General features: G+C 43.9%; 1 protein-coding gene across 1 annotated transcript in view; it reads left to right on the forward strand.

Moving 5' to 3' along the window:
* The window catches only part of LOC147902679 (pre-mRNA splicing factor SR-like 1), a 38,688-nt gene that overhangs the window by 12,136 nt on the left and 14,447 nt on the right, over positions 1–12,105 (forward strand). Inside the window, exon 2 of the mRNA XM_087373693.1 lies at positions 8,700–8,780. Coding sequence (XP_087229819.1) covers positions 8,700–8,780 — 81 coding nt within the window. The remainder of the gene's footprint in view (positions 1–8,699; positions 8,781–12,105) is intronic.

Below are 12,105 nucleotides of genomic sequence, written 5' to 3' on the forward strand. Positions count from 1 at the left end.
TGAGCTATGGAAGCTTAATGACACTTCTGAGGCATGATATGGTTGATGCATTGCCTCCTTTCGAGTCGCCTCCTCATCATGCATGTGAAGGCTGCGTTCTTGGCAAAATGCATAGACTTCCCTTCAAAAAGGATGGTGCAGTGAAAGCTTCATGGAAATTACAGCTTATTCACAGTGATGTCTGTGGTCCCATGAGGACATCTGCTTTTGGGGGTTATCTCTATTTTGTTACATTCATAGATGACTTACACTTGGGTCTATGGTCTCAAGGCAAAATCAGAAGTGCTCATGCATTTCAAACACTTTGTGGCTATGGTTGAGAATGATGACAGGACTCAAGGTGCAGACACTTCGAACAGATCGAGGGGGGGAGTATATGTCTCATGAATTTGAGACATTTTTGAAAGAAAAAGGCATCATGCATCAGCTTGCAGTGAGGCTTACACCTCAACAGAATGGCAAAGTTGAGTGGAAGAATCGCACTGCCATCGAAATGGATAGATGCATGCTCACAAGTAAGAAGTTGCCTCATAGGTTTTGGCTAGAAGGCCTCATGTGTGCCAACTATATTTTAAATTGGGCTCCTACAAAGGCTTTGAAGACAATCACTCCCTATGAGGCATGGCATGGGAGAAAGCCTTCAGTGGACCATTTCAGAGTTTTTGGTTGTGTTGCATCTGCCCACGTGCCTGTGGAGTCCAGACACAAGTTGTCAGATAAGGCACTCAAATGCATTTTTGTGGGATATAGTTCACAAAGCAAAGGCTATCGTCTCTACAATCCTGCTACACGCAAGATTTTTGTTAGTAGAGATGTTATATTCTCTGAAAATTCTGCACATACACATGTTGAATTTCAGATTCCAGGCTCTTCAGATAACGTGTTTGAGGGGATGCTTCCTATAGCATTTGGTTGCCCTGCTGAAACTCAAAATTTATAGCAACCTCTGCCAGAGCCACATGTACAGATTCAGCCCCCAGCTGATTTAGTACAACCTCAGGGTGTGGATGAAGTTGTCAAGCAAGAAATTCAAGAGATACACGCAGGCAAAACAGTCCCGAATTGTTTGCTTCAGACTCTCAGGGAGAGTAAGCTTGAGGCTCCATTGCCTGGCAGGACTTGTAGTGCAGTAAGGCACACAGAGGGGGCTCTTTCAGTTGAATCAGCTTATGCAGGTACTCTTCTTGATGAGGAAGAACCTGAGACATTTGAAGAAGTGAAGGCTAATGTGCATTGGATGAATGCCATGCACGATGAATTGCAGTCCATTCATAAAAATCAGAATTGGGATGTCGTGGATTTGCCACCAGGTAAGGATGCCATAGGTACATGTTGGGTTTTCAAAGTCAAAAGAAAGCCAGATGGGTCCATTGATTGGTACAAGGCAAGGCTGGTTGCAAACGGATATGCTCAGAAAAAGGGCATAGATTATGAGGAGACTTTTGCTCCTACATCTAGGATGACCACCATCAGGTCAGTTATAGCAATGGCTGCAAATTTTGAATGGAATGTTCATCAGTTGGACATTAAAACAGCTTTCCTTAATGGAGACTTGTTGGACGAGGTTTATGTCAAACAACCTCGGGGCTTTGAAATTTCAGGAAATGCACATCAGGTATGCAAGCTGAATAAAGCTTTGTATGGGCTGAAACAAGCCCCACTTGCATGGTATGCAAAAATTGATGCCTTTCTAACCAGCAAGGGGCTGCACAATAGTCCAACTGAGAGCACCCTCTACATTAAGAAGGATGGGGGGGATATTTTGGTCATCATTCTTTATGTAGATGACCTGCTGCTCACCGGATCAAGTGAGGAAGTCATTGCAGATTTCAAAGTCCAATTGAAAGCTACATTTGATATGTCAGACGTGGGCTTGTTATATTTCTTTTTGGGGATCCAGTTTATTCAAGAGAAACGTGGCATTGTTATGTCTCAGTCCAAGTATGTTCAAAAGCTCTTGGACAGATTCAACATGCATGATTGCAAGCCTATATCCACTCCCATGGACCCGGGGCTGAAGCTTACAATGCATGATGCAAGTGAATAGCGAGGTTGTTGGATGCCTTATTTATCTCTACAATACACAACTTGATATTCAGTTTTCAGTTTCTCAGGTGAGCAGGTATATGCACAGCCCAAAGGTTATCCATTGGCAGGCTGTAAAATGCATCTTCCGTTACTTGCAAGGTACAAAGTCTTTTGGCTTGATGTTTCTCAGGGGGGGTGACTTGCAGATGCATGCTTACAGTGACTCAGATTGGGCTGGAGACTATGATACTAGGCAGTCCACCAATAGGAATTGTTTCTTTCTAGGACATGCTTGCATTTCTTGGTTGAGCAAGAATCAATCTACAGTGGCTACCTCCTCATGTGAAGTTTGAGTACAGGGCAGCTTTCACAACGACAGTTGAATGTGTTTGGCTGCGTCGTTTGTTTGCTGATCTTCATCTTTCATTGGAGGGTCCTTCTCCGATTCTCACTGATAGTCAGAGTGCTATAGCGTGTTTCATGCTTGGACGAAGCACATTAAGGTTCACTATCACTATGTCGAAGAGAAGTTGCATGCAAAAGAGATCAGTATGATCTATGTATCAACACATGACAATGTTGCAGACATCTTCACCAAAGCACTTCCACGTGAAAAGTTTGAGGCATTTCGCAGTGCCTTGAACTTATCTCCTTTTGGTGATTGATCATTTCCTTGTACATGACATTGGCGCTGCAGGTGGTGCTAGAATTATTATTATATTCTAGCAGTGACCAATGTAATGTAATAAGTAGGTTAGGGGCACTTTTCCCTCCTTAGAGGTTTTTTTCCCTAACCGCAGTTAGTTCACTAACTACGGTTAGTGAAGGATAAGGTTTTGTCACTTAGACAAAACCTTTCCCTCTTGTTGTATTTTCCTCACTTCATCTATTGCAAACTTACGTTCAGCACTCTCTTGCTCTCTCACTCTTCTCTATCTCCAACAGAAAGGCAGTCTTGATGTCAAGATGGTGCATTTGCCAATAGTGATGGGCTGCAATAGCAATGACACATCTAATAGTAGTAATCCTGGAACTGGGAGCAAAGGTCTCCTCAAAGTCAATGCCTTGTTGTTGGGCATACCCTTTTGCAACAAGACGGGCTTTGTGTTGATCTATGCTGCCATCAGATTTCCTTTTTTATTTGTAAACCCACCGGGTACCAATGGCATGCCTTTCCATACTTCATAAGGTATAACAGTCCTCAATGCCCTTGTAGGTGATCTATTCAGCACTAGTTGGCACACATCACTGCATCAAGCCAAAATATATTGGGCAAGGACTTGGCCTTAAGATTGAATCTGGTCATCTCCATAGTGGACCTATTCTTCCTTTCAAGAACAGGATTATGCTGCTGAGTGTAAGGAGTAGTGCATGAGTGAACAATGCGTTGTGAAATGCCATTGGAGGGTGCAGACATTTCATGACTCTACAAAAATGCATCAAACTCCTTTGACATATATTCTCCTCCCCTATCTAGGTTGACGGTGACAAGCAAAGGTCTCCTCAAAGTCAATGCCTTGTTGTTGGGCATACCCTTTTACAACAAGACATGCTTTGTGTCGATCTATGCTGCCATCAGATTTCCTTTTTAATTTGTAGATCCACCAGGTACCAATGGCATGCCTTTCCATGCTTCATAAGGTGTAACAGTCCTCAATGCCCTTGTAGGTGATCTATTCAGCACATAGTTGGCACACATCACTGCATCAAGCCAAAATTTATTGGGCAAGGACTTGGCCTTAAGCATGCATCTGGTCATCTCCATAGTGGACATGTTCTTCCTTTCAAGAACAGGAGTATCTTGCTGAGTGTAAGGAGTAGTGCATGAGTGAACAATGCCCCGTGAAGACAAAAATGCATCAAACTCCTTTGACATATACTCTCCTCCCCTATCTGTGTTGAGGGTGACAAGCTTGCATCCTGATTCATTCTCAACCATATGCAGCCACCTCTGAAAGCACGAGAATACTTCAGATTTGGCTTTTAAAGAATATACCCAGCAATATCTTGTGAAGTCATCAATTAGAGTCATGAAATATTTGTACCCTCCAATGGCATTTGTCCTCATTGGGCCATAGATCACTGTGCACTAGCTGCAATTTCCTTTGTGAGAATTTTGGACAATTCTTTAAAAAAGGAAACCGATGCATCTTACCCAAAAGACAACCCTCACACACATGTTTGGACACTGTGTGAGTTTGAGGTACATAATTTGCCATGCCTTGTGAATGTAACTTGGCAAGAGCTCTATAATTGAAATGACCCATTCTCTCATGCCAAAGATGAGTTTCAGCAAGCTGTGAATCTGAAATAGCAAATGCTTCAATAGAAAGTGCAGCTGAGTGATGATCAAGGTGATAAAGCCCCTTTTGCAAAGTGCCAGTGAGAACTATGGCATTGTCATCACGAAGATCATATATTAAGCATCTTCATCCATCGAATATCGCTCTTAAACCTGAAGTGGCAATGGTTGAAATTGAAATCAAGTTGACTTCAATTCCAGGCACAAAAAAACATTTGTCAAAGTGTCAAGATGGCTTGAAATGGATGTGAGCTGCACGTCTCCAATTCCTTTTACAGCATAGGAAGCATTATTAGCACATGTGGCAGTCCCCCCTCGAGGTGCATTAGCTAAGGAATGAAACTGTCTGCAAGATGTGACGTGCTTGGACGCACCACTATCAAAATACCAAGACTGAGCATCATTAGCAGTAAAGAATGCATCAACTTTGGAGAGATCAAAGGAGCAATGGACAGCCCATGCCCAATCATCCTAGAGAGCATGTGCATGTGAGGCATCTGCTGGCTCGTGGGATTCAATTGCATGTGAGGCATTGATTGTCAATCCTGCTTTCTTTTTCTCCGAAGCAATGCGCTTCCTGCATTTTGAAATTTCATGCCCTGGTTTGCGACAATAGTTGCATCTTTTCTTCTTTGACTTATCTGTTGTATTTTGAGATGCATTGGAGGAATTGCCACTGTTAGGCGCATATTTAGGCTTGCCCATATGCTTGGAAGCCTTGCCTTTTCTTGTCTGCTGTGAAGCAAATGCATGATCAGGAATAGTAGCTTGCCTATTAGCACGACTTTGCTCTTCTTGCAAAAGCAAAGTGACTAACTGATCAAAGGAGTAGTGGTCTGGATTACGCATGGCCACTAGTCGAAGGGTTGTAGCAAACCCTTGATATGTATCTGGCAGCCCATTCAATGTGGTACTGACAAGCTGAGAATTTGGCACCACCTGATCAATATTGGCAAGTTGTTTCATGAGGTCCTTGACCTTTGTCAAGTATGCATCCATAGAGTCACCTTGATTCATGCTGACTTCTTGCAATTGCCTTCTTAAATCTGCAACACGTGCCTCATTGGCGAATTTGATAAAGAGAAGCCACTTTGTTCCATGCATCCTTTGATGTCCTGCATGACCAAATGTGCGGAATAATGATTCTCTTGCACGATAAAGCAATACACGAATGTGCATTTGCATCGTACAAAATAGTACGGACGGGATTGTACGGCTTAATCTGACGGAACTGTACGAAAATCTGTACGATTGTACGGACGGAACGGTGTGGTCAAATCTGTCGCAGAAGTATGGACCGTACGGACGGCCGTATGGAATTGTACAGACAGTTCTTGACGAGCAATACGGACTCTATGAGACGGCCGTACGGAATTGTATGGACAGATTCTGATGACAGAATGGAAAATCCGTACAACTGTACGAACGAGCTGACACACAATATGGAAATTGGAACGACTGTACGGAATTGTATGGACAGTAGGTCGCGTCAGAGCTGTGCGGGACGTTCGGTAGCTGATGTTTGACGATGGAGCTGAAGTGCGGGAGCTGGATTTGGAAGCAGGAAGCTAGGAGTTGCGAGCAGGTCCGGGAAGGAAGTGCTCTGATACCACTGTAGGCTCACGGAAGCAAAATGATGTAAAGACTGAAGAAAGGAGTGGAAGGCGTCACATCAACTTGAATGAAAATGAAAGTACAAAGTACTATAAAAGAGAACCCTAGGTACTAGGTGTCATAAGACACTAAAAGTACTAGGTGACCTAAGTGCCAATAACTAATGGTACATGGCACATACCAAGGCCCAGAGGGCATCAATACGATCGGGAAAAGATGGGCTACAAGCAATAGGTTTACCCAAGAGATTCTGGAATCTTTCAAAATCCAGATGGCAGCTCATGCTTGGGTACTAATGAGAACATAAGCGTAGCTTTGCTTACTAAGTTATTATTATTATTACTTTTATTTCTCTCACTCTTAATTTTGTCTAAAGTTGGCTACAAACTCTTTTCTTTCCTTTTGTTTTTGCTTGTTCTATTAAAAAATTGAATTTGCAACATTGGATATATTGAAGGTATATATAGTCTCTCTCTGACATAGTGATAATGAACCTCAATATGCTTAGTATGTGCATGAAACGCAATGACTGAGGCACTTTGACTATCACAATAGATAGTGGTGGTAGATGTCTAACCAGTGTCATGAAATATGTATTTGCTGATTCTACATCTCTTTTGTGCATTGTCCACTTGCTGCACATATATTTAAGTACACATTAAGGAAAGAAGCTTTGGATTCCAAGTATACCAACTATGTGAGTTCTTGGGCTACCTGACTCCCTCTGGGATTAGGCTTCTGCTGCATTGTTTTGCTCTAACGTATGTATTAGGCATCCAATAATAGCTTGCTGATAGAGTGGCATCAAAGGGTTAACAACATAATCCACGGAGAAACGGAAAACAGGCTCCATAATGTAAATCTATGTAGGAGTCGTGCAATCCATATGGACTGACTTATCATAATAGCCCCTCAACATGAGCAAACTGAATGCCAAGCAGTAGCCTATCTGTCCACTGCACAGATCTCTGCTCTAGTAGCCTATCTTCCCATTGCCCAGAAGATCTACCACTGTAGAAGCCTATCTACATGTTGCCTATGTAATAGGCCTCTCCAGCAGCCTATCTGTCCACTGCCCAGAAGATCCGCCGCTCCAGCAGCCTATCTAGACATTGCTCAGAAGTTCCGCCACTCAAGCAGCCTATCTACACGTTGCCCAGAATTTCTGCAGCTCCAATAGCCCTTTTCACAATGCCTAAGCCCACCTCTTGGTCTATTGCCATAGCCTGTTGAACTCCGGCTGCCTGTCATGTCTTTACCTCCAATCGAGAACTTTAGAACATCCAAAGATCACAAAATGAGAATGCATACCTTGGGAAGTCATCTTGATGTTGATTGCCATTGAAGCAAGGTAGGCACTGTGAAAACCCAACTTTTCAAGAATGCAAATGTGTGCAATGCATGCAGAATCTGAATGCCAATTGGCCCTCCAATGGGGAAGAGCGCCCTCGTGAGAGTACTTGTTTCTATTTCGACCTACATGCAAGGTGGGAGAGAGATGCAAATGAATGCAATGTGGTAGAGAGAATGCTACGTGAGATTCACAATGAAAAGGTGATACCCTTTCATTAATGTCCCTTGAGATCACTCAAGTTCCATCTTCCCATTTACACCTACCCTTAGCCTATGACCCATGCATCTACCATTCAATGCACCTTAATGCACCCTTCCCTTCCTATTGCCCCTAGGACCTAGACACACTGTGTGCACATTTTTATCAATAAAATAAGTATCACATGTCCAAATTCGATGTCGTTTGAAGCAGTGGCTCCAGCTCGACTAGTCCTATCTACTCAGATGATCCACCGCCATAACAAATCGGTCGGTGTACATCATAAATACATATACATGTTACACCATTGGTGTATAATATATAATAATGTTTTAATGTCTACTAATCACAGATTAGTGATTTCTCATGTCATGACAGGCACATCTCTAGAATGCCCCCTCGATCTGCACATCTCTGTGACCTTGAAACACTGTAACACTCTTGGCTTGACTGCCCTTAAAGTCTCCATTTTGAAGCTACACCCTTTATGTAAACCCTAGTCATGTCTTTACCTCCAGTCGAGAGCTTTAGAACATCCAAAGATCACAGAATGAGAATACATACCATGGGAAGTCGTCATCTTGATGTTGATTTGCCTAGACTTCATAAAGGTTGTGATGCTAACATGATCAATTGTCAACGAGGCTATTCCATGGAGGTCCAGTGGCAATGTATTGGAGATTAATCTAGGCACATCTCCAGAGTGCCCCCTTGATTTGCACATATTTGTGACCTTGAAACACTGTAACACTCTTGACTACCCTTAAAGTCTCCATTTTGAAGCTACACCTTTTGTGTAAACCCCCTTAGTTCGTTCTCAGTGTGAGAATCTGAGGAGTACTTGTTGTCTTGCAGCTATGAGTGAAGCTTTAGAGCATGAATTTTAAAATGTGAAGATTGCATGCACGTGTTATGATCTCCATTCCTAAGATTGATAGTGAACCATTGGCAGGATAAGATTTTGTAGCTTTCTGTTTTTCTGTACGAATTCGTTCGGTAAATGGGTTTGATAAATATAACAAGAAGGCTTGATTATTACTACTTTTGATAGTGGCTATATAATTTGAAGTAAAACATGCATGCTAAAGAATCACGAACAACATGCTTGAAGATATTTATACATGTATTATGGCTATCCACTTGGAAGTTCTTGTGTAATCGTTTTTACTCCCGACATCAACATAAGGGTTTGTTTGTTAACAGGTAGGTTTCTTGTACCTTCGGTATGTTGGAGATCCAAAGACTTTGTGGGGCTGGTATGAGCAGTACATTAAGGACGATGAGGTATTTCTAGCAATATCTCCATGAAGTTAATGGAAAATTTGTGTAAGCTGGGTGCTCACCTGTTTTTCTTTACTGAGGGCCTTTCATTAGTTTGAAGTTGAAGCTCATTGAAACACGGTCTCTTTCCGTCCCCCAAGCGTACACACATATAAGGGAAATATACAGCAGCAATGATACCGGTCTTAAAACCTCTTGGAACAGCTGGCTAAGCATTTGGGCACCTACCTATTTAGGGCAGCGAAGCAAAGTCCACATCCCAACACACCAGGCAGTTGCAAGTTTTGTATGACTTTGTTTACCAGTCCCCATTACATTGAAGGGTCTCAAGAAAACTTTAATACAGTTTTATTATATCATTTGTGTGTGCAAGCACGCGCGTGGCGCATTGATTTCGATATATCTAGTAATGCCCCGATGAAGTTAATGAAGCAACTTTGTGAGCGCACTTGTATATTTGTTTTCCTTAACCAGGTAGGCCTTCCATCAATTTGAAGCTCATAGTTGCATTCAGATGCCCTATGTACTATGAGATCCGTGGATGACATCACAATCTATTCAGCAATTGTTTTGGCCCACTCAAAGAGTCTTTGCACATCCTAATCAGTGGCCACTTTCCTCCTTGAGGCCCAGAGACATAGAGATCAGCTAATGCAAGCACAAAGGAGAGCATAGGAGGGACAAATAGAGCCCAGTCAGAGGACGATCATGGGACTTTTCTCTAGAGTCCCGAGTCAAGGACAGTAGGGGATTAGACATAGTACAGACCCAGAGTAAGACTTGATAGACTTGATCCGTGTGGACACTCACATGAGGAGTGCAGTGATTCCCCTCTATTCGACGTGTGAAAAGATACCACTGGATTGACGGTAACACTCGCCAGATTACAGGCTACCTCACGGAGACTACAGAGGAGGGAAGGAGGGACATAGACAAACTGATCATGCTGAGCATTTCAACAATGCTATCCCTCACCAGATCTAGATCCACTGTCACACCAAGCTATCCTTATAGTTCGGTGGAGTTTGTCCCATGGACAACGCACATAGTATTAGAAAAGAAATCCCACCAGAGGGTATCCCGCAATGGAAGACTGATAGATGAGCCCAGGAATTATATGCTTCACTACGGAATCAAACTTCATTCACATGTGTGTACTTCACAATCATAGATATATGCGTGTGCAAGCCAGAATAGACAGTGCATCCAAGACAAACATAGAAGGAACACATATATATTTCCGTCCATCCACAAACTGGACACAGTACAAAAGGAGATGCAGAGTCCCACCAAACTGTGATCTTACCAAAATGTTCTCCTATCTGCGTGATACCTCTAGATCGCTGAGCCTGTGTGCTTCTCTGAGCTTATGTTTCTGTCCAGTGATCCCTTCCACCTTTCTGTCCGAATAGTGGCTACCTGCTGCTCCTTTCTGCTCCTCTGAGGGCTGCTCCAAGTGATACCAAGAAGGGGCCCAAATGGCCCCTTTTATAGGGGCTAAACCCCTTGATAATAACCGACTTTATGGGGGCTTTGTGGCCGACCCAAACAAGCCCCCTCCACCGACTTTTGCAGCAGCCTATCGAGCGCCTCTCTGGGGTACATTTCCAGACTTTGGCTGGCCTGCCTGGCCACGTGGCAGGCTGCCACTGGCCCAGGCAGGCCTGCCCATATTCCAGCCTGATCTTCATGCCCTTAGGCCTTCCAAACTGCCGACTTTTACTGTCCCTTTGCTTCCTGCAGATTCTGCCTTTGTTTTGAAAAGCCAGTTGAACAAAGGTCTTTGAGTAACAGAAAAGGCTAGGCGTTGGCTCTTGGAGCCTGACCATCTGGCAAGGTGGTGTTGTAGGTCTTGGACAGCCTCCAAACATTCCGTACTGAGGTCTGTACTGCTCGGTACCCTGGCTGAGGTCATTTACCCTGGCCTCCCTGCGCAATCCTTCTCTTTCCTTGCGTGGTCAGCCTCTGGAAGTGGTTGCCGACCTGGAGATGTTTTTTTTGCACCGGAACGAGGAGCAGCTACTGAACATTCTGTTTAGTAACAACTCTAAGGACTTTTGGCGGAGATTTCTAGAGGGACGGTCCCCGTCACCACTCACTGACACTCAGGTGTAGTTTGATTATGCACGCACACTCTATGATATCCCAAATCAGCGAGTCCCTAACCTATCACACATGCCACGTCTCACATCCTGTACCCTCTTCACTAGGGAGGGGGTAAAGGATGCCGTAATGAAACTTCATAATGGCCGAGTGAAGGATCATGAGGGACTATGCACTGAGTTCATTGCATATGGGATTAACCTCCTAGCCCCAATCATAGCAAAGCTATTCAATGAAGCTGTTTGCTTGGGGTTTCCACGCACCTGGACCATTAACACTATCTCACCCATTCACAAGGCAGGGGATCCCATGAGTCCGGAGAACTACATGACCATTATGATTGGACATGTCATGTCCAAGATTTATGCATCAGTACTTGACTCTGAGGTCAGTAGATTTGCTCGGAGTGTCGAGGACTCAGAGCAGCAGGACAAGCCGATTTCAGGCGGGATCATGGGACCATGGGTCACATTCTCGCGCTCAGATGTATCATTGAGGAGGCGAGGACACAGAAGCAGAGGGTTTGTTGTTGCTTTGTGGATTTCCACAAGGTATTTGACACGGTTCCGAGAGCTCGCCTCATACGACGCCTATGGGATTTGGGTTATGACAAGGAGATCATTTGGGCTGTCATGGCACTTTATGAGCGAGTTTCAGGGAAGAGTCCGGACAGGATCTGGATGGACAGACGAGATCATGAGTACTATTGGGGTCAAACAAGGGTGTCCACTATCACCTACCTTGTTTGGCCTCTACATTGACGAGCTCAAGACAGTGATGCAGACACAGGGAGGGTAGGTTGCTCTCTCGCAGGCACGTTGATCCAGATACTGCTTTACGCAGATGACGTGGCTCTCTTGTCTTCCTTAGCAGAGGGTCTCTAGAGACACCTTGATGCACTACAGTCCTTTTGTGAATCTCATGATTTAAAGGTCAACCTGGGTAAAACCAAGGTTATGATCTTCAATACGTCTCGAACCGTCATGCGCCAGGAGGAGTCGCATTTGATGGGTCCCCTGTTGAGGTAGTTTCATCATACACTTATCTTGGGGTTGTCTTTTTTGGACCCATCTTCACTATGAGACCTGCGATGCATGCACGTTTGAGCAAAGGATATGCTTCATTGGCTAGACTAGAGAGGCAGTGCTTCCGCTCTCACTTTTAGGATCCACGGACCAAAGGGTTGCTTTTTGACTCCTTGGTTTCCGTAAGTAGGGATTTATGG

Source organism: Dipteris shenzhenensis, chromosome 4 (genome assembly GCF_047967505.1).
Source record: "Dipteris shenzhenensis isolate YYH24624 ecotype China chromosome 4, Dip_SZ_1.0, whole genome shotgun sequence".
NCBI classification, from domain to species: domain Eukaryota; kingdom Viridiplantae; phylum Streptophyta; class Polypodiopsida; order Gleicheniales; family Dipteridaceae; genus Dipteris; species Dipteris shenzhenensis.